General features: G+C 49.9%; 1 protein-coding gene and 1 long non-coding RNA gene across 6 annotated transcripts in view; one reads left to right on the top strand and one right to left on the bottom strand.

Annotated features, from left to right (window-relative positions):
- SH3RF3 (SH3 domain containing ring finger 3) overlaps positions 1-24,310 on the bottom strand; it is a 343,617-nt gene that overhangs the window by 57,110 nt on the left and 262,197 nt on the right. For all 5 annotated transcript variants that reach the window (XM_070511485.1, XM_070511482.1, XM_014829961.3 and 2 more), the window contains 3 exons: positions 16,505-16,675; positions 14,323-14,576; positions 65-399 (listed from right to left, as the gene is read on the bottom strand). In XM_070511485.1, the coding sequence (XP_070367586.1) occupies positions 65-399; positions 14,323-14,576; positions 16,505-16,675 (760 nt within the window). The remainder of the gene's footprint in view (positions 1-64; positions 400-14,322; positions 14,577-16,504; positions 16,676-24,310) is intronic.
- LOC139045478 (uncharacterized) lies at positions 3,871-16,498 on the top strand. The gene is made up of 3 exons (XR_011503801.1): positions 3,871-12,749; positions 13,204-13,301; positions 14,929-16,498. It is a non-coding gene; the product is annotated as an uncharacterized lncRNA (long non-coding RNA).

Genomic DNA, 24,310 nt, shown 5'->3' on the forward strand with positions numbered 1-24,310 from the left:
CTGCCAAAGAGTCCCAGTGAGCAGCTGGGCCAGGGCCAGGGCCAGCCCAGGATGGGCCACTTACCTTTTCATTTTTCTTCTCATCTGGTCTGTATCCTGTGCTGGGGGGGCTGGACGTCGACAGGCCACTGATGGGCCCCCCTCCGGCCTCCCCGTTGAGGTTGGCGGCGTTGACATTGGGAGGTGTGATGGCTGATGCTGCCGACGTGAGTGGGATGGCCGGCCGGGGGCACTGGGCTCCGATGACCGTCTGCGTCGGGGGCTGGTGGATATGCTGTGGGGACACCACAGAGTGGGGCCTGAGGCTGACGGCAGGCAGGCGGGAAGGGGAGTTCTGGGTGCACAGGGGTGACACTGTGGCGGTGGGTCGGTCCTGAGCCTGAGCTGAAGAGGGGGCAGCTGGAGCATGGGGTGAGAAAGAAAGAGGGTTGAAAGGTTATTTTGCAACCTGCAGTGCAATTGCAATGGACTCTTCCCTCGGCCTCGGCCACCCGGCGCCCACAGCCTTGCTCTGAAGTCTCTCCGGACGGGCCTGCAGACATGCAAAAGCATCCCTGTCTTCCCAAAGCCCTGCCAGGCGCAGAACAGCCTCCCCAGGGGCTGCCGACCCTCCCCCAGGGGGCCATGCGTGTGGGCGCCTTCTCAGCGCTCTCGGAAGTCTTTGAACTGGTTTTCTCTGTGATGAGCTAACACGCTCAGAAGATTTTTAAAAATACCTTTGTTAAAATGTTCATAAAAGTAAAGCCTGTGAAAGAATCTTGAAGAACCCTCCAAATGCCCCAAACTATTAGACCCCACTGCCTGTAAGGGGATCATTTTCTGCAGCTCAACTCTGGTCAGTCTTGACCCCAGCACTGTGACAGCCCGGTCCTTGCTTCTCACCCTTGGCACCTGACAGCGCTGAGCCAGGGCTGGGCCTGCAGCCCGCTTTGCTGGGACGGACAATCCATCGCAGGAAGAAAGCAGTGGGGTTTCCCTCCACCGCAGCCTTGAGGGGAGCCGTGTGCCTCTCCCTCTGTGATCCACCTGTGGGGGTGGCCCTGTCTGCACGTGGAAGGGACAGAACTTCTGGATTCATAGAACAGGAGCCTCACAACTCTGAACCCACCCCCTTGCTGCCCGCAAAACGCTTCCTGAGGATGTCAGGAGTCTAAAGGCATGACATTTGCAACAATCTGCTGTTTGAAAAGATAAAGTTCTCTCTAGACACAGCACCATATGAAAATTAATCCTGCCACACCTCGTGTTAGCAATTTTGAAGAACTGTCTCCTCACTAATTACAGATGAAAAAAATAGGGAGAGAGGATGCGCCACACCAGAGGGACAGCGACTCACAGCCTGCACTGCTCTGACCCAAAGGAGAGACACAGGCGGGGCGGCAGACACCACGCCACACCGTGTCCACACCGCAACTCCGATTCAGCCATCTTTGCATTGTTACGTCAGAGAAAAATCACGCTGTTGTTATTTTCCACCACCAGGATTTGTGGCATTCATGGCTTCAGCAACACGAAAAAAATTCGCGCAATAAAACAATATCCTCAGCCCCCAAATACGCCTTGAATAGATAATAATACACTCATAAACCCTAACAGCTACTCCGCGCACCGCGCATGATGCCCCTCCCCCCCCCGTGAGACGGCCTCCCGCCTTTCGGAAGGCTGTGGGAAGAGCCTCGAGATCTAATTACACGATCGATCGTGGGTCTCCGGGATTCAGGCCGCGTCCTGGTTTCCAGGAGGTAAAATATATAAAGGCTGATCTATGATTTTAAAAAACTACTCAGGGTTTGGATGGGTTTGGATCCTCCCTCAATGTGGCTCCACGTTTCAAAAGGAGGAGGAGCCAGTGGAGTCATTTAATCACCCCGAGGCGACCCAGTGACTCAGGCAGTGCTCTTGGGGCCATTTATCTGCCCATCTCCTGCATTTGCACTCTCCCTCACCCCAGCCCACCGGCCCCTCGACGGAAGTGACAACTCCGCAGGGGAAGGGCAGTCACCCTTGGGCCCAGGGCTCAGTCTGCAGGGCTGCTGCAGCTTCTCCCTCCGGAGGGCCCTGCCAGCTCACCTCCACCTCCGGCGGGCTCCCACGTGAATGCACGTCACCTTGCTGAACCCCATGCAAAGAAGAGAGGGCGTTCCAGAAAGTGCTAAGCCTGTCTGCCATGTGTTCTCTCTGATGCCATCTCCTAACCTCTCCCCTTTCCTTCCCCTCAGCTACTCCAGCCCTGTCTGGTCCTCACACAGGCGAGTCTCTCACCTGAGACTTGGTGCCAGACTGTCTGTCTACAGACTGCTCTTCCCCCAGAGGGCTGCCTGGTGGGACCCTCGCTGCCTCCAGTCAGCCTGGCCACCTTCTCAGAGTGGCCTGCCCCAACCAACCACTGAGCAATGCCACCTGCCTCTGGGGTCTCGGCCCCTCTTGCCTGTTCTAATTTTCCTCTTCTCCCAAGGCACTCATCTCCTTTTAGTGGTCTGTGTATCTCATATCGATGTTCATGTTGGTTCCCCCACCCCTACAGTGTGAGCTCCACGGGGGGACAGCTGCTGCTTCGTTCACTGACACATTCCAAAGAGCAGGACCAGTGGTTGGCACGTAGTGGGTGCTTCATAAACTTTTTGAATGAATGAACCAGTCTTTAAGAAAAGAGAACCTCAGCTGCAACATCTCTGCAGATTCCACAGAACTAAACAACTGGAGAGAAAGAAACACCCATGAGAAAGAGCAGCATGGCTCATGCACTGGCTGGTGGGAGAATCTGAGGTTCCACTGACCTTCAGTAGCATTTACCCTCAATTTCACCCACCCCTCGTCACCCAACCTTTTGCTGACCTAGACTACAGCCCTCTAGTGACCCTATGGGTTAGCAATGCCAAAGCAACCTCGTCGACAGACGTAGGCTGTCTGAGAAACTGCTACGACTGCTCAGTCTGGTCCCCCTTTCCTCTCTGTAAACCTTCAGTGTGCTTCAGTAACTCTGGTCCTTGGTCCTGTGAGCCCTCATGCAGTCCACTGTTCTGTCCCCAGGACCTAGAAACGGTCCTGGCACCCAGTGGGGGCTTTATAAAGAGTAGCTGAATGAATAAATGACCTACTTTATCATCAGCTTTGTCCTTCCCCTATTCTCAAGTCTCTCACTTCTGACTTTGTGGATGAAATGAATACTGGAGACCCCCACGACTTCAGGCCAACCTCTGTCTCAACTCAGCCACATCCAGACCACCCTCCCTCCAGTCTGCAGGACACAGGGTCTCCCCAGTTAACCCCTTCACCCTCTTCTTGACACTCTCCCCTGGCTCAGCCTCTGCTCTCCTGCATTCAACTCCTCTATTGGCTCTCCTCCTGTAATTTACTAACCAAGTCAAGTCTCTCCCATTTGAAAAACAGTCCTCCTTCTGTACTTTGTGTTCTTCTGGCTAGTAGCTCCTTTTCTTGCTTTTCTTTCTACCTAACAATCTTGAAATAGTGTCTACACTGGCTCTTGCTTACTTTTCATTCATTTCTTTGTATGATCAGTATTTGCTTTCATCGCAGTTTTCGTCTCGGCTCTGTGATCAATTTCTTTGTACAGCTTTCCAGTGTCACTAATTCCATCTTCAACTGTGTCCAGTCTACAGTTTATGTCACCCATGGATGTTTTCAATGTAAATAAATATATTTTTCTCTTTCCAAAATTCCAAGTTTGTTCTTTTTCATGTCCAGCAGTTTCTGACTCATAGCTATCCATCTGTTATCTTTTTTCTTCATAAACCCCTGATTTTCTTTTTTTTTGGGGGGGGGGTGTTATTCTTTCTTCTTCCTCTTAGAGATCTTAAATACACTGATAGCAAACACTTTTTCAGATTTCTCTCTCATTTCCCTCCCATTTCTTCGCTTTATTGCTCTCTTTCATGCATTAGTTCTCCCCCTGTGCTCTGAGATTTGAGTGTGAAGCTCATCTTGAGCGTGAGCGCCTTATTGATGCGGTTTCCTCTCTTTGCTCACCTCTCTGGGTCTGGCAGTTCTCTCACTGCTTCTCTCTGGCTCTGCCCTGCAGGGATGGTGCTGATCTAGTCCCCAGGCCAGAGCCAAACAGCTCTGTGACCAGGTGGGACTCTCTGTTCTCGCCCAGACCCAGGCAGGGGCTCAGCATCGATCGTTCCCTCGGAAGTGGCTGCAGCTGCTGGAACCAGCGCACTCGGCTCTGGGCCTCTGACACTTACTGGGGCCTTCTTGTCCACAATCTCCTGCAGGAGCTGAAAGTCAGCCAGCACCACCTCCTTTTGGTCCTGGAGCCTGGCAGGCCAACGCTTCAACCCCACTTGGTATTGTGTGTTCCATTTTGTTTAGACCCATAGAGTTGACTTTTCAAAAATTTAAAAACAAAGCTCTCTGTGTTTAGAACAGAGAAAGTAGGGGATTTCTACATAAGCTCACTCTTCCGTACTGTCCAGGAGTCCTCCATTCGCCTCTCCGTCTACTGAAACACGGTTTCTCACCCATCATCCCATCAAATATTACCTGGACAAGATCAATATGATTCTACCTGTCACCAAATTTAATGCACAGTTTTCTGTCTTCAGAAAAAGTATCTGTTAATCTAGTTGTTTATCTTGACACTAGTATCACATTGACTTGATTACTGTAGCTTTACAATATGTCTTGAAATCAGTGTTACACTTCCAACTTTGTTCTTCTTTTCAACGTTGTTTTTGGCTATTCTGGGTCCTTTCATGCCATATGAATTTGAGAACCAGATGCCAGTTTCTACAAAAATGTTGGGTGGGACACTGGTATTTGATTGAATCTATAGGTCACTGCTTGGAGAATAAACACCTTAACAATATTGTCTTCTCATCCATAAATAAAGTATATTTGCCTACTTATTTAAGTATTCCTTCAATTCTCTTAGCAATATTTTGTAGTTTTCAGTGTACCGGTCTTCCTCACCTTTGGTCAGACTTATTCCTAAGTCATTTACATTTTTCGATGCTATTAAAATTGGTATCTTTTCTTAAATGTCAATTTCTAATTATTCATTGCTAGTATGTAAAAATACAATTGATTTTGTATATTGATATTGTATCCTGAAACCTTGCTGAACTCATTTACTAGCTCTAAAAAAAGCTTTGTGTGTGTGTGAGTGTGGATTCCTTAGGGTTTTCTATATAAGAGATCACGCCACCTGCAAACAAAGATAGTTTTACTCCCTCCTCTCCAATCTGCATGCCTTTTATTTCTTTCTTAACTTAATTGCTCTGGCTAGAACGTACAGTACAATACTGAGCAGAAGTGGCAGGAGTGGACATCCTTGTCTTGATCCTGATCTCGGGGGAAAGTTTCCAGTCTTTGACCATTAAGGTCTGATGTTGGCCGTGGGTTTCAGAGATGCCCTTTAGCAGGTTGAAGAAGTTCACTTCTATTTTCTCATTTTCTGAGAGTTTCTATCAGAACTGTATGTTGAATTTTGTCAAAATTTTTTTTCACATCTATTGGACTGATCATATTATTTTCATTTTTTAGTTTGTTAATACAGTGAATTATATTGATTGCCAAGTGTGTAATGAGACCTGGAATTCCTGGGATAAACCCTACTTGGTCATGATGTATTATCCTGTTTATTTATTGCTCTATTTGACTTGCTAAAGTTTTGTTTAGAATTTTTACATTTATGTTTATGAGTGATAGTCTGTAGATTTATTTTCTTTTTAATGTCTTTGTCTGGTTTTGGTATGAGGGTAATGCTGGGTTTATCGAAAGAGTTAGAAAATATTCTCCCTTCTTTTCAATTTGCTGGAAAAGTTTCCATAGAATTGTTATAATTTCTTCCATAACCATTAGGTAAAATTCACCAGTGAAGCCACTTAGGCCTGGAGTTTTCTTTGTGAAAGGTTTTTAACTAACTCAATTTCTTTAATAGAAATAGGCTTATTCAGGTTACTTACTACTTCTTAAGTTTATAAATTTGTATATTTCAAGAAATTTATCCATTTTGTCTAATTTGTTGAGTTTATTAGCATAATATTTTTTATAATAATCCTTTATTATCCTGTAGAATCTTAAGTGATGTCCCTTCTACTATTCCTGGTATTGATAACTTTTGTATTCTCTCTTTATCCCTCTGGCAGGAGGTTTATCAATTTTATTATTGATTTTTTCAGTGAACCCAATTTTGGTTTCATTGATTTTTCTCTATTGTTTTTCTGCTTTCTATTCCATTGATTTCTGCATGATCTTTTCCTTTGTGGTTCCTTTCTTCTTTTTATTCTAGTTTCATAAAGTGAAACTGAGGTAATTGATCTGAGAACTTTCTTTTTTTTTTTTCCTAATACAGGTGTTTAGTGCTATAAATTTCCTCTTAAGTACTGCTTAAGCGGCTTCCTACCAATGTTGACATGCTGTGTTTTCACTTCACTCAGTTCAAAATGCTTCTAATATTACTTTTGATTTCTTCTTTGATCCATGGGTTGTTTTGAAGTGTGCCATTTAGTTTTCAAATATTTGGGGATATCTTTGTGTCATTAATTTCTAATTCACTCTGTTGTAGTCTGTGTAACCTGAATCCTTTTAAATTTATCAAGATTTAAATATTTTGGCCAAGAATATGGTTTATCTTGGGTAAGCGTTCTGTGTGTACATGACAAGAATGTGTAGTTTGCTGTTGTTAGGTAAAGTACTCCAAAAATGTCAATCAAGTCAAGTTGTTATAGTATAGTTCTAATGTTCTACATTCTTACCAATATTATGTCTACTTGCTCTCTAAGTTATAGAGAGAAGGATTGAAATCTATGACTACAATTATAGATTTGTCTATTTCTCCCTGTACTTCTACCAATAATCACTTATTGACATATTGTGAAGCTCTGTTATTCAAGGCATAAATATTTAGTCCTTTTGATGAACTGACCCCTTCAACATTATTAAATTGCCTTTTTTGTTAATAATAATATTCTTTGTTCTGAATTCTACTCTGTCTGCTATTAATATAACCACTCCAGATTTCTTTTGATTAGCAAGCCTGGTACAGTCCATCCTCATTATTTACAGATTCCATATTTGCAGACTCACCTACTAGCTAAAATGGATTTGTAACCAAATGAGTACCTGTGGTGCTTCTGTGGTCATTCCCAGACATGCACAGACGAGCAAAAAATCTGAGTCACTGATGCTGAAGTGTAACAGGATAGCACTCTGCTTTGTCGTTTCGGTTCATACAAGGATGCCCAGGAAAGAGACGGGAGGCGGCAGGCAGCGCAGTGCAAGAAGCTCCAGCTCTGCGGCCAGTTGGACGGGTTTGAATCCCAACTTTGTCACCTCTTAGGGGGGTGGCCTCAGGCAAGTCACTTAACACTTCTAAACCTCACTTCTTCTTTAAAAAAAAAAAGAATCTACCAAGATAAGTTGTTTCTAGTATTTAAGATTATAATCTATGTGAGATACACACGTGCACACACACACCTATTTCACTTAGGAGCAATAGTTCAATATTCACTAATTCAGTGTTCATGGAAACTTTATAGAACATAACTACAGTGAATTATGAGAATCAACTGTGTATCTTGTTCCATCCTTATACTTTTAACTTATTTGCCTTTTTATATACTTTATATATACTTTAATATTAAAATCTGTTTCCTGTTCACAGCATATGGTTCAATCTTTTTTTTTTATAATAACTGACAATCTCTGCATTCTACTTGGGGCTATTTATACCATTTACATTTAATGAGATTATTTATATGACTAGTTTTAAATCTACAATTTACTACATGTTTTGTATTTGACCCATGTATTCTTTGTACCCTTTCCTCTCTTTTGGATTAACTTGAAGTTTTTGTGATTCCACTTTATTTCCTCTGTTGGGTCATTTGCTGTAACTCTCCATTTTCATATTTAGTGGTTGCTTACATCTTTAGTTTATCGTAGTCTACCTACAAGTGTTCCCATAACTCTTCAGATATAGCATAAGAATACTTACAACACCCCAATACAGTATACAGCATATACTTCCATTTCTCCTGTCCCAACCTTTGTGCATTTGCTATTATACACTTTACTTTTACATATGTTTTCAATTCCAAACCATGTTGTTTTTATTTTTTTAAATGGTTATAATTTAAAGATATCTAAATAATAAGAAAAAATCTTACATATTTATGTAGTTACCATTCGTTCCTTCGTAAAGACCCACATTTCCATTTAGTATCAATTTCTTTCTTCCTAAAGAACTCTAACATTTATCATAGTGTGGGTCTATTAATGATGGAATCTTTTAGCTTTACAATGTCTGAATAATTCTTTATTTTGCTTTCATTTTTGAAAGATATTTGTGCTGGGTATAGAATCCTAACTTGACAGATTTCTTTCTTTCAGTTCTCCACTGCCTTCCCACTTGAAGTGTCCCTGACAAGAAATCTGTCATTGTTATTTTTTTCCCACTTTACATAATGTATCTATTTTCTCTGGCTGCTTTTAAGATCTTCTTTATCACAGACGTTGAACAATTTGACTAGATTTTGCCTTGGTGTAGTTTTCTCCATGTTTCTTGTGCTTGGGATTCACCAACTGTTGTTGATTTGTGAGTTTGTAGTTTTCAACAAATTTAGAACAATTTTGGTCATTATTTCTTCAAATAATTTTTCTGTCATGCCTCTTTCTCCTCTACTTTGGGGACTTTAATCTCATGTATATTAAGCCACTTGAAATCTTCCCATTGCTCGCTGATGATCTGTTCAATTTTTTTTTTTTGAGGAAGATTAGCCATGAGCTAACATCTGCTGCCAATCCTCCTCTTTTTGCTGAGGAAGACTGGCTCTGAGCTAACATCAATGCCCATCTTCCTCTACTTAATATGTGCGATGCCTGCCACAGCATGGCTTGCCAAGTGGTGCCATGTCCACACCCTGGATCCAAACCAGCGAACCCCAGGCTGCCGAAGAGGAACATGTGAACTTAACTGCTGCACCACCAGGCTGATCCCCTCTATTCATTTTTTAAAGTTCTCTTTTATCTCTGTGTTTCATTTTTCAGAGTTTCCATTGTTATATCTTAAAGTTCATTAACATTGTCTTCAGCAGTGTCTGACCTGCCATTAATTCCATCAAGTATATTCTTGGTCTCATGCACTATAGTTCTTATTTCTAGAAGTTTGATTTGGGTCTTTTAAATATCTCCCATGTCCCTACTTAACATTCTAAGCATATAGAATGCAATTATGATATATGTTTTAAGGTCTTTGTCTGCTAATTCTAACTTCTGTGTCAGTCCTGGGTTGGTTCTGATTGCTTTATCACTCTATTGCCCGTTACGTGTTCCTGCTCCTTTTCATGCCTAGGGACGACAGCACTGACAGCACTGGTCCTTCTTTCATTTTTCCTGGCTTTGGGTAGTTTCCTCACATGCACATGCTGACTAGTTCGCAGTATACTACTCAACAGGGATGCTCTGCATCCTCTGGGCTTTCCCTCCCTGTGCCACAGCCTGGAACTTCTCTCCAGGTGTGTATGCTGGGCCCATCTCTTTGTTTCCCATCTCTCGCACATCACTGTTCTTGGCTTTCTAACATCTGCCGTCTTGCAAACTGTCATTTTATATATTTGTCTGTTGTTTTTTAGTTGTTTCCAGTGGGAGGATAATCCTGTCCTCATTACCTTAAGCAGAAGTCTAGCTTTATCTTTTAGACACAAATATCCGATTACATCTACTATTTAAAACCCTCTAAGGTGCTCCACTGCCCTTAGGATAAAGACTGAAATTCTTCGACGTGGTCTAACAGAACCTTCATGCTCTGCCCCTGCTTACCCTTCAGCGCCACCTCAAGGCCCTCATCCCCTTGCTCTCTCGCCCTCCCCTTGCTCTCTCGCCCTCCCATGCTGGCCTGCTTTCGGTTCTGTGGCCCCAGCCTCTGCCCGCATCAGCTTCTCCCACTGTCACCTCACCCCTGCGGAGGCTACGCTCTACTCATCTCTGAGATCTAAAAGGAAATGTTGGCTCAGCAGAGAAACTGTCATCAAAACACTATACTTCTCCTTCCATGGCTTTTGTCTGAGTTTATCAAACTAACTAAAGTTACCCCAGTAAGGGCTATGGTCTTTCTCAACACATGGCTCTGTCCTTGCTGGTCCCTCTGCTGGGACTCTTTCTCTGCTTTGTCTCCTCAGATAGTTCCTATTTGCCCTTGAGGAATCAAGGCAGCATCACCTCCTCTTGAAAACTTTCCACAAACCCCTCCCTATTTCTCTCCTACTTTCCTCCCCAGTCTGAATGCGATCTCTCTCCTGCATGCTTTAGTACCCTACAGATGCCTCCACCACAGTGTTTTCAAAACTCTCTTATAAGAACTGGTTTTCTTATCCTTCTCTCTAAGTGGGGTTAGAAATGGGGTCTATCTGGTTCTTCTCTGTGTTTTCAGACCCTAGCAGACTGCCTTGTGTGTATCTAGCTCTCTTTCAGTGCTTTTATGCTGGTGAACACATGGCTGCACAGGGCTCTCGCCCCTGCCAGACACTGATATGAGGATGTGTGGACCCCAGCACTTTACAGTGAGAGCTCTGCCCTTGGGAAAAGGAGCTACATTAATCAAGTAGAACAAATCATATTGGATGTTATGGGCAATGCAATTACACCTTTGTGAGACTGCCTGCCTTTAGCTCGAGATGAGAACATTGATGAAACATTTCTCAACCGCCTGGGCTGGGTTTGCTGGAATGGGCAATTATTGCACGAACAATCCATTACTTGTACTGTCAACAGTGTTTTTTCTCTCTTGAAATGCAGAGTGAAGTGGAAAATGCTGTGGGAACTCAGTGGCATTTAATTCACTGGTATGACGCCACAGGAGCCATTCTTTAACGTGGCTGTGACAGCAATAGTGTGGGGACAGCATTAGGTTGGAATGCACTGGGAAAGCTGTTTTACCCATCCTGTGCCTCACGCTTCCCATATGTAAAATTAAACTGCTGGAAGAGAATGCTTGTCACACCGTGGTGGTTACTATGGTGATTGATGACTGAGGCGCAATGCGGTACTGCCCTAGCCATGCCCATTTCTTTTGATTCTGCTTGTTATTTCATGGAGGGAGAAATGACTGGCAGGCCCCATTTTCTTCTTTGAATTGAGGAAGTTGCTAGGAAGGTGTGGCATGGAAAGGCCATTATACTGGCATTTTGTGCAGATAACCCAGGGCTGCCATGCTGGGCTGTTCACTCTCAGAGGGACAGGGCTGCCGGAACCTTCTCTGTCATAGCACACAGGAAACTCTTGTATGACATGCTGGGGTAAGTGGGTGAGATGTGCATAACGAGAAGGGACCTGGTGGGACGTTAGCTTCCAGGGCCCGGAGATCAGTATCTCTGTGTACTTCTGACCCAGCTGAGCACATCAGCAAGCTCTGCGTGCACTCACTGGGTCACTTGGCTACTACAAGGCTGTGTCCCCAGCTACAGGCTCCCAAGAACCAACATCAGGTGAGCTTGAGCCATGCCAGGGCACGGCTAAGAAGGTAGTGGTTGGGGCCAGAGATGGGACACCGGGTGATACTGCTGCAGAGCTCTTTCAGTAAAAGACAACTAGCTCCTCCCCAGGGCCCTGCAGGCAAGAGCTGCAAAGACACAGAACTCACTCTTGGCTAATTTAAACAAAAAAGAGATATATGAAAGACTCTTAAGTGCTCACAGTCTGGGGTGGCAGAGGCAGTCCTGGAGGCTCTGTGACACTTCCTTGGTGCAGACCCACCACTGCTGGACACAGGCACTACCCAGCATGAGGCTGGGCAGTGGGCATCAGACCCACCCTGCACCCACGGAGGATCAGGCTATGGACCCTAGAATTGCACCCTGCACCCACTGACAGTTGGGTACAGGACCCCAGAAGTCCAGCCTGCACCCACTGACAATCAGGCACGGGACCCACGAAGTCACTCTGCTTCTCCTGAAAAGCTAGATGTTTTCTCTACCACCTTCATCCTCAAAAGGCATCCACATGGCCTCTCCTGTTGTCTTCCAAATGGAAGTCATGTGCAAGTGTATCTGTCCCCAGTTTAGATCACAAGTCTGCAGGGTACTTGCAAGGCAGGCTAGAAGAGCAGGGTCTGCCTTCCACCAGGGATGGCAAGATTCACACATGGGATGTGAGCCCCATGTCGGGAGCCTGTCCCAAATCAGCCAGCGGGCCACAGTGTGACCAGCACCCACTGTACCTCTCAAAACTGCATGTCATTAACTTCCCCCACAAGCCAGTCCCTTCTAGTCTCTTCTAGGTCAGGGAATGCCATCGTCATTTTCCCAGTCAACTGGTTCCAGAAACCTGGAAACAGGACGTGGTTCCTTGCTTTCCCTGAGCACTTCCATCCAGTCCATCCCCAAGTCATAACCATCCTGCCTCCTAAATATCTTGTTATTTTGTCCCAATTCTGCAACCTCACTCACTGGGTCCAGGCCCATTGCCATCTCTCACCTGGGCACAGCAACACCTTTCTAGTGGCTCCTGGCCTGAGGCTGCGCCACGCCAACTCCTCCTCCAGCCATGCCTGGTGATATTGGTAAGGTGTCATCCCTCTGGCTTAAAATCCCTTGGTGGGTCCCCACTGCCTTTAAGTGAGAATACACCCCTAGATCGTTGGTAACAATTTATGTTGACTTTTTTGACTCTCATGCATTGAGTACTCTAATAATATTCTTATTTCTCTAACAGAGAATAAAAATAGCTAAATGTACTGAATACATACTAGAGAAGCCATTCTGGATGGTTCTCACACAACGTCCTCAGAGGTAAGTGCCATTCTACAGAGGAAGAAACCGAGGCCATGGCAATTACGGCAGCCCCAGCATTCAAACCCAGGACTGCCTGCCTCCCTGCTCCCGTCCCAACCAGGCGTCTGTTTGCTCTGTCTTTACTGAAGTGCTTGCAGCTGGCTGAGCAAGAATGTGCTTGCTCCCACTTCTGTTGGTCTGACTATCCTCTCCTCCAGCTTCAGAGGGCGACCTTCTTTGTGTTCCTGCCTGTTACTTTGCTGCTCCTTGTGGGATGGACCTCTGTGAGAAGGCTTTCCCATCCTCCCAGCCTCCATCACATCCCACCCTCCTGCACAGCCGCACGGCCCTCCCAGACAGCTGCTCAGTCCGTGAGAGCGGAGAGCAGAGACGGGTCCTGTTTTGTTAGCAGGCACGCTGACTGAAACGGACCACACTCTACAACACTCAGGCTGGTTTATATCACATTCAGGGTTCCCTCAAGGGCTCAGCAATTCTTCCTGCCGCGTGCAAGCCCGGACTGGCATCAGCATGGCAATGTGCAGGCCACCTTCCCCAAGAAGTAATCAGGTGAGCAAGTGGCATCTAACCTCCGCCCCATCACAGGGACTTGGGGGAAAATACGGCCCTGGCTGTGCTAAGTCCCATCTCCACTTTTCACACTCAAGAAGACACTTTCTGGAGCACCTGTAAAGGGTCGTCTTCTGGTTGGCTAGATTCTAAGAAACAGTGTATTTTAGTGCTCCAAAGAATTCGTGTTTGTTTTGTCCTTTGAGCCTTACTTTGAGAAGGGAGAGGATTTCTGAGAGTCAGGTTGGGGTGTGTCATTTAATGAAATTCAGAGTTCTGTCCCCCGGTCCGCTGTTCCCTTCACTGCACGGTGACGATGTCACTGGTTCTGTGGTTTCAGGAGGTCACTGGAGTGGGCTCCCAGGAGCATCACGTAAGTCAAGCTCCAGTAGTTCTTATTAGCTCAGTGTTAAGCTTCCAAGTAAGATGTGTTTACCTTCTCTAGGCCTTTAAGATCCGCCCCATGATTTCTCTTCATCTCACACCACACTGGGAGCAAGCTGGATTTTCTTAAATTATGTCAGCCTGGCTATTGATCAAGTTGGCATGAAGGTGAAGGATTAATGACCGGCACTCTTTCTAGCCTCAGAGCATTTCAGAAAGGGAACACCCAGGATCTGGGTCTCAGTCCCAGCCTGGTCAGTGAGATGCAGCCTAACTGGGAAAGTCTTAAGGGCCTGGCACGGGGAAGGCCTGTGCAGCTGATGCACCCCTGCTCACGGGGGCATCCGGAGGCACCAGTGTTAATCTTATTAGTCCACGCAGTCCTCTTGCTATAATGAAATGTATAAATATTTGTGAATTCTCTAATCCATTTCAGCTGCCAGGATAGGGTAATATGATAAGTCAATAAATTTCCCAGAGATCAGCAGAAGCTTGTGATTCTGATAAGCAAATACAATTTGCCCCACCATGGACTGCTTGAGACCTGGGCCAAAATGTTTCTCACATTTTGTGTCCCTGAGACACTCCCTTGTCAAGTTTTTCAGCAGAGTGAGATCCCCGGGGGTCTGGTGCGTACCTGTGGGGATGGTGCTCCGGGCCTGGCTGGCCGCCGGCTGTGTTGAGTGCCGCAGACAGCTGCCCATCGCGGGAGAGGCCGCCTGGTGCTGGGCCTGGGCCTGGGGTGTGGTCAGGGGAGGGGTGGGCCTGGTGGCAGTGGCTGGGCTGCTCAGACTTCCACCGCCTGGGTGGATGGTTGCGGCCATCCCTTTGGCCAGTGGAGACCCTCCAACCACATTATTCCGGGGTGGCCCAGCCCCTCCTACGGGAACCCTGAGGGAACAAAGCAGAATGAAGTCAGGCGAGGGCACAGACGGAACCAGGCCACACAGGCCAGCGCGAAAGGCCCGTCCCTCCCTGCTGGACCTGAGAGATGACAGCATGTAGTCCAGGGGACAGATCCTAAACCAATGCCAAGACAATCCTGGTGGGCAAACCATGCCCAGGGCTTGAGTGCGACAGCAGGGCCCCCTTTCTAAGACCTTCACGGGGCTAACTCTCAATGTGAATATCTAAGAAATAGCAAAAGAACCCTGAGAAACAGACAAATGACCCCAGCCAATCAAACATTTTGTACCAGAGCTGCTGCCTTGATTCATTCTAACAAACAGCTGTGTGTCCCCAGACACATCCAGGAGAGACGATGACTCGGCCACACCCCACGGGGCTCGGCATGTGATGGCAAGGGACAGCAAGGACTGGTCTCCGTCTGGACATGGCCACCTTCTTGCTTCTGCTGGCCTCTGGGAAAGGGCACAGACAGACAACGTCCTTCCGAGAGATGTCAGGGAACTGGCAGTCTCAGACCAGAAACAGATGCCCTTTCACCCCGGAGCTTCCAGAAGAAACCAGTTGAGAGTGCAGGGTGTCAGAAGTCAAGAGGAGCACAGCCACTCTGAGATGGGCTTCACCCCTTCGTCCCGCACGCATGTCCACCAAACGTACACACCGGCCGAGGGGTTCAAGGTGTGGCGGAGTCCGGGGCTTGGAAGCTTCTGTGGGTTCACTTTCGGGGGATCAGACGTCTTCCAACTGTCCAGGAGTCAGGTAAACTCCCCCTCTGTCCCCTGAGGACCTCAGTAGTGAGACACAGGTGGCCGCGTGCAGGAGAGAACAGGCGCTGCCAGGCCTGTGGCCACTGGGCCGGTGGGCGGGCCCCACCTCCAGGCTCATATGCCTGGGCCGTGACCTCACTTGGGGAAGAGCCATGTGCCACTGAGTCAGCGCTTCTGCACTGCAGCCGCGGGAGAAGGGTTGGCCGTTCCAGGGCCGTGGGACCACGGGGTGGCACCTTCTTCCTTAGCCCTTAGAGCTGCCCGAAGTCCCCTCCCGCGGGAACCGTTGGCCAGCCTGCCAAAACCATGAATGTTTTTAAATCACATCTGCCACCTGTTGAACTCACTTTTACCATAGGAAATAATTTAAAAAACTGAATAAAGTGGGCTCACAAATTCCGGGCCTTTGCACGTAGGGCCGTCAGACAAGGGGTGAGCGAGCCATCTCCAGGCCAGCACTGCTCTGCTTGGCGCTTTGAGAACTGTGAGGCGGTGTAGCCACCAACACAAGGTCTAGGCGCTAAGATTTGCATGGCAGCCTTGCTCCAAAGACAGCAGAACCCGAAGGCTGTGTCTTCAGTTTATTTGCGTGTTCTGGAGTGTTATCACAGGGCTGTGCCAGACAGGGTTCCATTAGTGAGACTGACAAATAAAATCAAGCAGCAGACACCTCATCCCAGTGGAAAATTCTCAGACAACTCTGGATTACCTCTGCAGTAAATTCCTAAAATTCCCTTTTGTATTTTATAAAAATAAAAAAACAGAAAATTTCTAAAACACAGGAACGCACAAGGAAGAAAAGAAATTTTAATTACTCATAATGCTACCACTCAATAACAACTGTTAACTTTTGAGAATATATAACTTTTCCTTTTCATATAGGCCTATGTGTGTGTTTTATGCATAGCAGGTCTCTATGTGATGACACAGAGGCTGGGGAAAGACAAGCAAAACCCAGTTCAGAAGGTGAAACACTTGCCACGCAGACCTCTGGTTCAGGGCTGCTCGGAGCTCACGGGCCAAGCCCCGCGGGCAGGGGCCCTCGAAGCCTTCTAGACGGTGTGTTTGAGTGGCCCCTCAGGCAGTGACGTCAGCTGCTAGGGGATGTGGGGCAGCTCCCCCTCTCCCAGGCAGTGATGCCCTCACCTGGAGACAGGCGTCACGTAGTTTCCTGGGAACACCCCAGAGAGCCCGGTCCTCAGGGACGTGCCCTTGAACCAGCCGTCCTGGCACTTCTCAAGGACACGGTACATCTCGCCCTTGCGCAGTTCCAGCTCGTCACTCTTCTGGGGCTTGTAGGCGTAGAGCGCCAGGTACCTGCAGGCAGAAGAAGCAGGGCCCAGGATGAATGGAGGCTGGCGGGGCGGGCAGGGGCGCCTGGCATCACCTGGTCACATGTGAGCTCATCTGTGGATGAACCTAGCCTGAAGAGAGCAGCCGATGCCGTGAGGCTTGCACAGTGCATCTGACCTACTGCTCATGATCAAGCAGCCAGGCAGTCACAGGGGCCCCCAGCACGGCCACCACACATCTGCAGACCCGGGTCCTGGGAGGACCCACGGGGAGCGGACAAGCCTCCGCTTGGTGATGCTAGTGCCCACGATCCCTCCGCAGCCCTTCAGGGGCCTGGTAGGCGGGCACTTGGCACCACCTTCCATCTGATAGCTCAGTGAGGCTACACGCCTCGTCCAAAGCCCTAGGGATGGGTCAGAACTAGATCCCTGGGGACCAGGAATTTGGGCCTGACCATTTTTTTCTAAATCTCATGGTCATGAGAAAACTTTAGGGAAAATGGAGAGTGAACTAAGTAGGTCTGTGTGGGTTTCCTTCATCTGGTCTGACTCCGCCCTGGCTTGCCTGCCTGGCTCTTCCAATCAACCTGAGCCTGGAGAGAGCTCAGAAGCCCTTTTTAAAGAAAAGAGTCTAGTTAGGGAGGTCTTGGTTGCATTCTCCCTTGCAATATTTGTACCATGACTAATGGTTTAAATTCTACTTTCCTTTACAGTCTATTTAAGACACATAAAGAACAAACCTAGTGTTGTAAGTCCTGGCCTAGGCTTCAGAAGCTGTGCCTTGAAGTCAGCCCCCGTCCTGGGGCGAGCACTCGTATGACGCACCCCGCGGTGCTCGGCCCCAGTCTCACGGGTCCTTGTAAGGGCTGGGTGAGCCTTGCACGGTGCTTTCCTACTTTGTGGGTCTGGGAAATGGCTGGCTTTGAACTGATGGAGAGAACTGGATCAGACAACTCTATTTGCTTAAAAGCTTCAGGCTGGAGAGTGGGTTGGGGCTCAGATCCGTAGGACACCAGAGATGGATGTGACTGACACGTCATCTCCTGGCTCTTCCACCAGGATGGACTACTTGGGGGGCACACTGACCCTTGCCAGGGCCGTGGCTCCTCAGGGCGCACGCACGGCAGCATCTCTGCAGCATCCCTGAGGCATCCGTGCACACACGGCTCTGAGGAGGCTCCCAGACCCCCCAGCTCCCTCCTGACCCTGGGAGGGCCTTCTGAGTAGGGAATCTAGAAATGGGACAGGATTCACTAGGGTTCAAGTGGGAGAGAGGAGGCCGCCTGGGCCTGGGAGGCCTAGCAAAGGACACACCAGAGCAGGATGAGAATTCTGAAGGGAGGAAGATGTCTTGGCCTTAAAATAAAGTAGAAAAAGGTAAAACAAAATAAAAGCTGCCACCCCTTCCAACCTCCTAATCCTACACACAGCAGGCACCTCTGTTTGCCCCTTGGAGCCCGGCCTTGTTGACCTGCCTTCTCTCCAGGCTTCCCGCCCTCGGCCCTCTCCCGCTCTGGACATCGCAGGATGAAAGGGGGCTCACATCTCTGCTTCTTTCTCCGTGCGAACAGATGAACCCTGACAATCAGGAAGGACTCTGTGCTTCATGGGGGAGAGATGAAGCCATCACCCGTGAGGACCCTCCGCTTGTGATGGGCAGAAAATCCACGTTTTTGACACAGTGTCCAGGCGACACATGAAGAGACCTAGGTGGCCCCTTTGTGTTCTCCGTTTGATGACTCCCAGGGAGCTCTTTGATGGTGACAGAGGAATGACTACAAACGGAAAAGTCACGTGAACACTGCCTCTACATCACAGATGCCGCGTGCCCTCCACCTCCACAGGGAGGGGAGGGGTTCCCACACCGCTCAGGCTTGGGCACGGGAAGGAGGAAAAGAGAAAAGAAGGCGGGCCAGTGGGAGGCCTGTGAACCGATACAAATGATGCACGACTTTTCGTGCCTGCTCTCAAGGAAACATAATTCAAGCATAAATCCTGTCTGTTTCCCTCGTTCTGTCTCTTCCTGATGTGAGACAATCTTTTTGATTCTGTGGCCAGTGAATACACGGTAGCCAGGAGCAGAAGGCCAAGCTGGGGCGAGGGCTCCTTGGGGTGTGTGTGTGCAGCACAGACCATGTCACACAGCCACGTTCCCTTGGTCAGAGAGAGAGGAACCACACGCTGCCCCTGCTCCTTCGCACATCTGGGGACCGACACAGGGCTCTCTTCCCCTGCTTGTTAAACAAGGTTTGAGGACTGAGGTTCTGTTCCACCCACTCCTGGGGCCTGTGCGGAGCCTGGACAGCACAGAGTGGCGCTGTGGCCCCACTGCATGGCCCACTGCTGGCCTGCAGTCCCCCACCCCTGCTCCTCCATCCCCAGGCCCAGGAGGAGATCAAGTTCCGTGGGCCTCATGCACATCCTTCTCCTCCCTCCAGGCCCCTGCTGGCTGCTGGCTGTTGAGCACTTCCCTTGAAGGACCGGGCCACCAGCCATCACTTGGTGTCCTGGACAGGACTCTGCGGGTTTCCTGTGCACCTGAGCAGCGCCATGCACATGTGGCCTGGGATCACAGAACACATGACAGGGAGAGCATTACACCTCAGGCTTCCTCCCGGCCAAGCCCTGGGGTCTATTGCCCAGAGCTCTGCGTTACTGAAGACCCCTTTTCCAAAGGCTCCTTTCACACATGGAAGTTTCAAGGTGGCCGACCTCCTCAGGGAGGGTGCTGTGTCGAGTTTAAGTTCCCTCCCTTTCCTCTCTCATCTCCCAGTTTCTCACCACACTCTTGTGGGATCAAGGGAATTTGAGCAGCTGTGACCTCTTGTGACAGATCATCCTGTCCTTAGCTAGGATCCTGCAAGAGGCAGCCACCTGCTGACTTGTGGCCACCTCTACCTCCTGAGAAGGACAAGGGCCAGTGTAGACGGAAACCAGAGTCTAGCGTGGAGGAAGGGGACCATGCGGACAAGTCTCTAGCTGAGGGGACCCACCAAATCTTGGCTCAGGGAAGCTTTACTCCAAGCTATATATACTGTAATATATGTGTACTATGTATACACACTGAATATACTGACCATGCTCCTGCCCCAGGGCCTTTGCCTGTACCTTCCCCTCCCTCTGGGGCTCTCATCTCTCATCCTCCTGTTCCACTCCCACTACACCGTGTGCTCCACGAGGCAGAGATCTGTATCTGTTTTGCTCCCTGCTCTGTCCCCAGGATCTACAGTAGCGTCTGGAAGAGAGTAGATTCTCAATAAACATTTGTTGAAAAAAGAATAAAATAGGCGCTCTGGTTTTGAGACTAAGATAGGCAGGAAAGGGGGTGTGGGTGTGTCCGTGTGTGCACATATGTGTGCATGTACTAAAACCTGTTTTGTACTGCCCCAAGGTCTGCCAGCAGACCTTGAACACAAAAATAGTGGAGAGCAATCAGGTTTTCGCTTTCCTCTTCTAGGAGGCCAATGTGGGGAGTTGGGACTACGGGAGGAAGAGATGGGTGATGGGAGCCATAGGGAAGAGCTCACGGAAGCGTGGAGGGGAAGGCAGAGGGAAGGGAGCTGCAGGCTGCTGATCTCTAAAAAGGAAGGAGAGGAAATGAAAAGGAGAAGCGGAGGCTGCAAGACGGGGCAAGAGAGCGAGGCGGTCCAGGAGGGGCCGAGGCGGCCTGGAAGAGCCCACAGAAAGGAGAGAGCAGAGACGGGGGTGGCAAGCTGTGGGGAGGGGAGGGAGGCGGCCCAGAAAGGTGGAGGTAGGAGACATGAGTCACAGGGGGGTAGAAGCCAGGAGATGAAGAAGCTTGTTCCAAGAGAGACACCAAATCAGCTCTGCCAGCTGCTGGAGGTGTCAAGGACTCCTCGACCCAGGCCACGGCGGTGGCATAGCAAAGGGTGCCTCCGACTGGGACCTCTTTCCTGACCCCTCCATCTACCCTTCCAGCCTCTGGGACCCGGGTGACTTCAGAGGGACCCTGCACTGTCCATCTGCTGAGTGGAGTATGAAGCTATGGACAAGGGGATCCTGTTCCCAGTCATCTGCCAAATAAGGAAGCTGTCCCTGCCAGAGAGAGGACAGACCCCAGGAGACAAGCATGGACAGCTCACGTTGGCTCAGGAGCCCACGGACTGGGACTTGCACCTGCCCACAGCTGGCTCAGCAAGCCATGTCCGTTAGCATCCAAATTCCACAGCAGGGAATTCACACTCCAGATTTTAAAAATAAAGCAAGTGTTAGCAACTGCGATAAATACCCCACAAACCATCTGAACTGTTAACAGTCCTGTTTGTGATCCTGGGGGAACAGCCATCAAATAACTGGAAGTTCTCTGTCTTCCGGGAATGAGCTGACCCTCTCCCATGCAACACTTCAGGGCCCACGCCGTGTAGGAAGCAAGGGCTCTGGGCTCACTTCTCAGCATAAAGGGCCATTTTCATCCTTCCCCACCAAACAAAAATGAGGGTTCTGTAGGTTGTGGGCCTCAAATCATCTTGATGAAGACTTTTAAGCCAGCAAAGCCTTCTTTAAAATTCCACTTTTATTTTAGATACACATAGACATGGTTTCTCATGAAGTAGCAGAGGCAGCAGGAGGGGCAGACAAGAGGTGAACCCGGCTGGACGCCTGCTGCCTGGTTTGTCCAAGCTGAACTCCGTGTGCGGGCCACAGCGCCGCGGGGCGGGAACGACGGCACCTCCCCCTCCTGTACCACATCCTGGGCACGGGCCTGTGAGAGAAGCGTCCCTTAGGTCCGCTGGCAAGAGGCGCATTCGGATTTACCCTACATCATGGCTCTTCACACGGACAGTCCGGATTCCGCACAGTGGGAAGTGGCTATTTCAGCCAGTTTATTTATTAGATTGCCCATGATACACACACCTCTTGGGGGCTCACAATGGACAGTGCAGACAGTGTCATTTCCAAGGAGGCCATCAGCACCATCACCCCCAAGGGGCGACGTGGCCCTCTTCCTCAAAGCACAGCTCTCAAAGTCATCAGAGTCAAAAACTCTGACTTTACCTCATTTGTAAGGAGTTGATGTCAGGGCCCTAAGGACAGCTGTGCAGAGCTCCACCCCCACCCCAGGAGCCCTGGGCCACGGCTGGGGCAGGAAACTGGCCTTCGCTACGTGCCAGCTCTCCCAGGGGTGAACTCTGAGGTTGGGGTGACCCCCTACCTCATGGCTGAGGAACTGAGGCTCAAACAGACGGAGCATCTGTGCTCCCGCAGCAAGTTAGAGGCAGGTGGGCTTCTGTGGCCCAAGGCCTGGGCAGGGCCCCACGGAGGCTGCAGCGAAGGCCGTAGGCCCTGCCGAGGTTGCCCAGGCGAGGCCAGGTCTGGAGCCGGAGCCCATGGGGCCATGGCATGAGGAGGTGCTGCCCCGGTTTGCACCAGGGCACTAACACGCTTGCTGTTTTCAGCTTTCTTTTAAATTTACTCTGTCAGTGAGTAATACCTCCTCTGGTCTCAGTATTTCAAGTGCAGCCTCCAGGTGTGCGTTGCCGGGACTGGGATGTAAATAAATCTGACTTCACCTTGAAAAATCTCTGCCCTCGGACTTATTTTTCCTTTGGGTGCCTCAGAGGGGAAACCAAACGCAGATGGGTCTGCCAGGTCGTCTTCTGCATGTGGTGTCTGCAAATCGGGCGCGCAGCTCCTGCTGGGCGGGGTGCTGACCTGGCGTGGGGGAATATGTCACATGGCATCTGCCTTCCTCTCGGAATGACTCGAGGGAGAGCACGGGACAGACCACAGTTGAACAGAAGATGCCCCGCCCACTGTCAGCCTGAGGCCTGCAGCTCTCCCCGCCTGCGCCAGGTATCAAGTCACTCCGTCTGGGCTCCGAGTGACGGCCACAGGGGTGCCATCTCTGCACTCCCTTTCCACTCACATCCCCTTGGGCGTGCCCTGCCAGTGTCTGGGTGAGCTGTCCTCAGGGAGCCTGCAGGGGCTGTGGCCAGGCACGGGCACAGGCCGACTGTGGAGCAGGGCAGAGCAGGCAGCACTGTGTGGTGCTCACCCTCTCGGTTCCCAGGGCCCTGCTCTCACTTTCTGTTCCTTCACAAGGCCTTGGTGGCTTTATACAGACCTCCACGGAGGGCTCAGGGCAGGCTCAAAAGCACGCGTAGATCAGACAGGGGCTGCCCCTCTAGGACCAGAATTCATCTCTGCGGATTCACACAAAAGAGGTTGGTACTAAAAACACCTTATTTAAGGCAACAGTAGGAGAATTTGGTTCAGAATGCTTTCTTCCCCTTCACCCTGTAGCCAATATGGGGCTTTTGCGCCAGTTAGGAAAAGGTGTCCTCTCCTCTAGGCAGACCTGAGAGTGTGAGACAGGGGTGGGATGCCAGGCCCTGCAGCCCGCCCCCAGGCGCCCTCGCAGAGACAGGGTCGACTGGACACGGCCGTAGCTGTGGCCACCCAGCTGGGCACCGCACACTGTCTGTTCTTACATGCAGCCTGTTAGGAATCTCTGAGCACAGCACTCGCCGCGTCACTTGCTCATTTCTATAGCAAGACATTCACTTGCTGTTAACTGCCTACAGATTTCCCTCCTGCCCTAATCAAGGAGGGAATTCAAGGATTTCAGTGCCCTCGTTAATTTCTTGCCCTTTTCCTCGACAGGATGGCTTACTTGTGTGTCTTCTAAAATAAACAAGACTCTTTCCCATTCCTCCTGCAAAGAGCTCTGCTCCTGCTCTTCTGGGTGCCTGGGCCACATGGGCCCAGACTAGCAAGACACATGCCCGCTCATTGACTGGATTCAACAGATGTCTACGAACGACTGCCAGGTGAGCCAGCTGGTGGAGCATCTGCTCCCGGGCAGGGGGAGGCGGGTGGTGAAGGTGCCATGTCAGGGTCTACACAGGTTGCCACGGGGCCTGGGAGGGGACTACCCACAATTGGAAGGCCAGGTAAGCCCTCCTGAAGGAGATGACAGCCGAGCTGAGGGAGCCGTGAGGTGACGAGATGCTGCAGCTGGGGCTAGCGGTGGGTGCAGACGCTCAGAGGAGAGAAGCGGGCAGCATTCGGGAGCTGTTCAGACAAAGTTCTCTCAGGTGGAACCCAATGCTGGGAGTCCGAGGGAGGAAGGAGCTGGGGGCCGCGTGGCCATGAGGCCAGTGCGGGGACTGGCGTCCCTCCTACACTGAGCTCACGGGAAACGTGCCGGTGGGGCTGTAGTGCGGTGACCCCCACGGAGCAGCCAGCAGCAGCTGCGTCACCGGGGAACTTGTTTGACCTGCACAGTCGGGGCCTCACCCTAGAGGAACTGGATGAGACCCAGCAATCCGGCTTCCACAAGCCCTCTGGATGTTTCTAAAGTTGAAGACCCACCTCTTTCTGGGTGTGGTGAGGCCCAGCCCTGGTCCCCACTCAAGGGCCACAGCACTGTCTCCCAGAGTGGGCCAGGGCTGCCGACCGTGCCATGGTGCCCCCAGTGGGAACTTCCCTCCAGGCTGCTGCTTCACCTGGCACCGTGCAGCCTGAGGCCCACGGGCTCGCTTTGGGCAGGGGAACTGCAGGGCTGTCAGGGTCCAGAGCTCACGGAGGGTCAGCTGAGCTGCCTGCAACCACTGCTCAGTGGCTTGTTCCACATGGGTGCAGCTTCTGGGAGCCGTCCTCAACAAGCCTCAGCCTCGGGGTCGGCTTCCAGGAAACC

Source organism: Equus asinus, chromosome 6 (genome assembly GCF_041296235.1).
Source record: "Equus asinus isolate D_3611 breed Donkey chromosome 6, EquAss-T2T_v2, whole genome shotgun sequence".
Classification (NCBI taxonomy): Eukaryota; Metazoa; Chordata; class Mammalia; order Perissodactyla; family Equidae; genus Equus; species Equus asinus.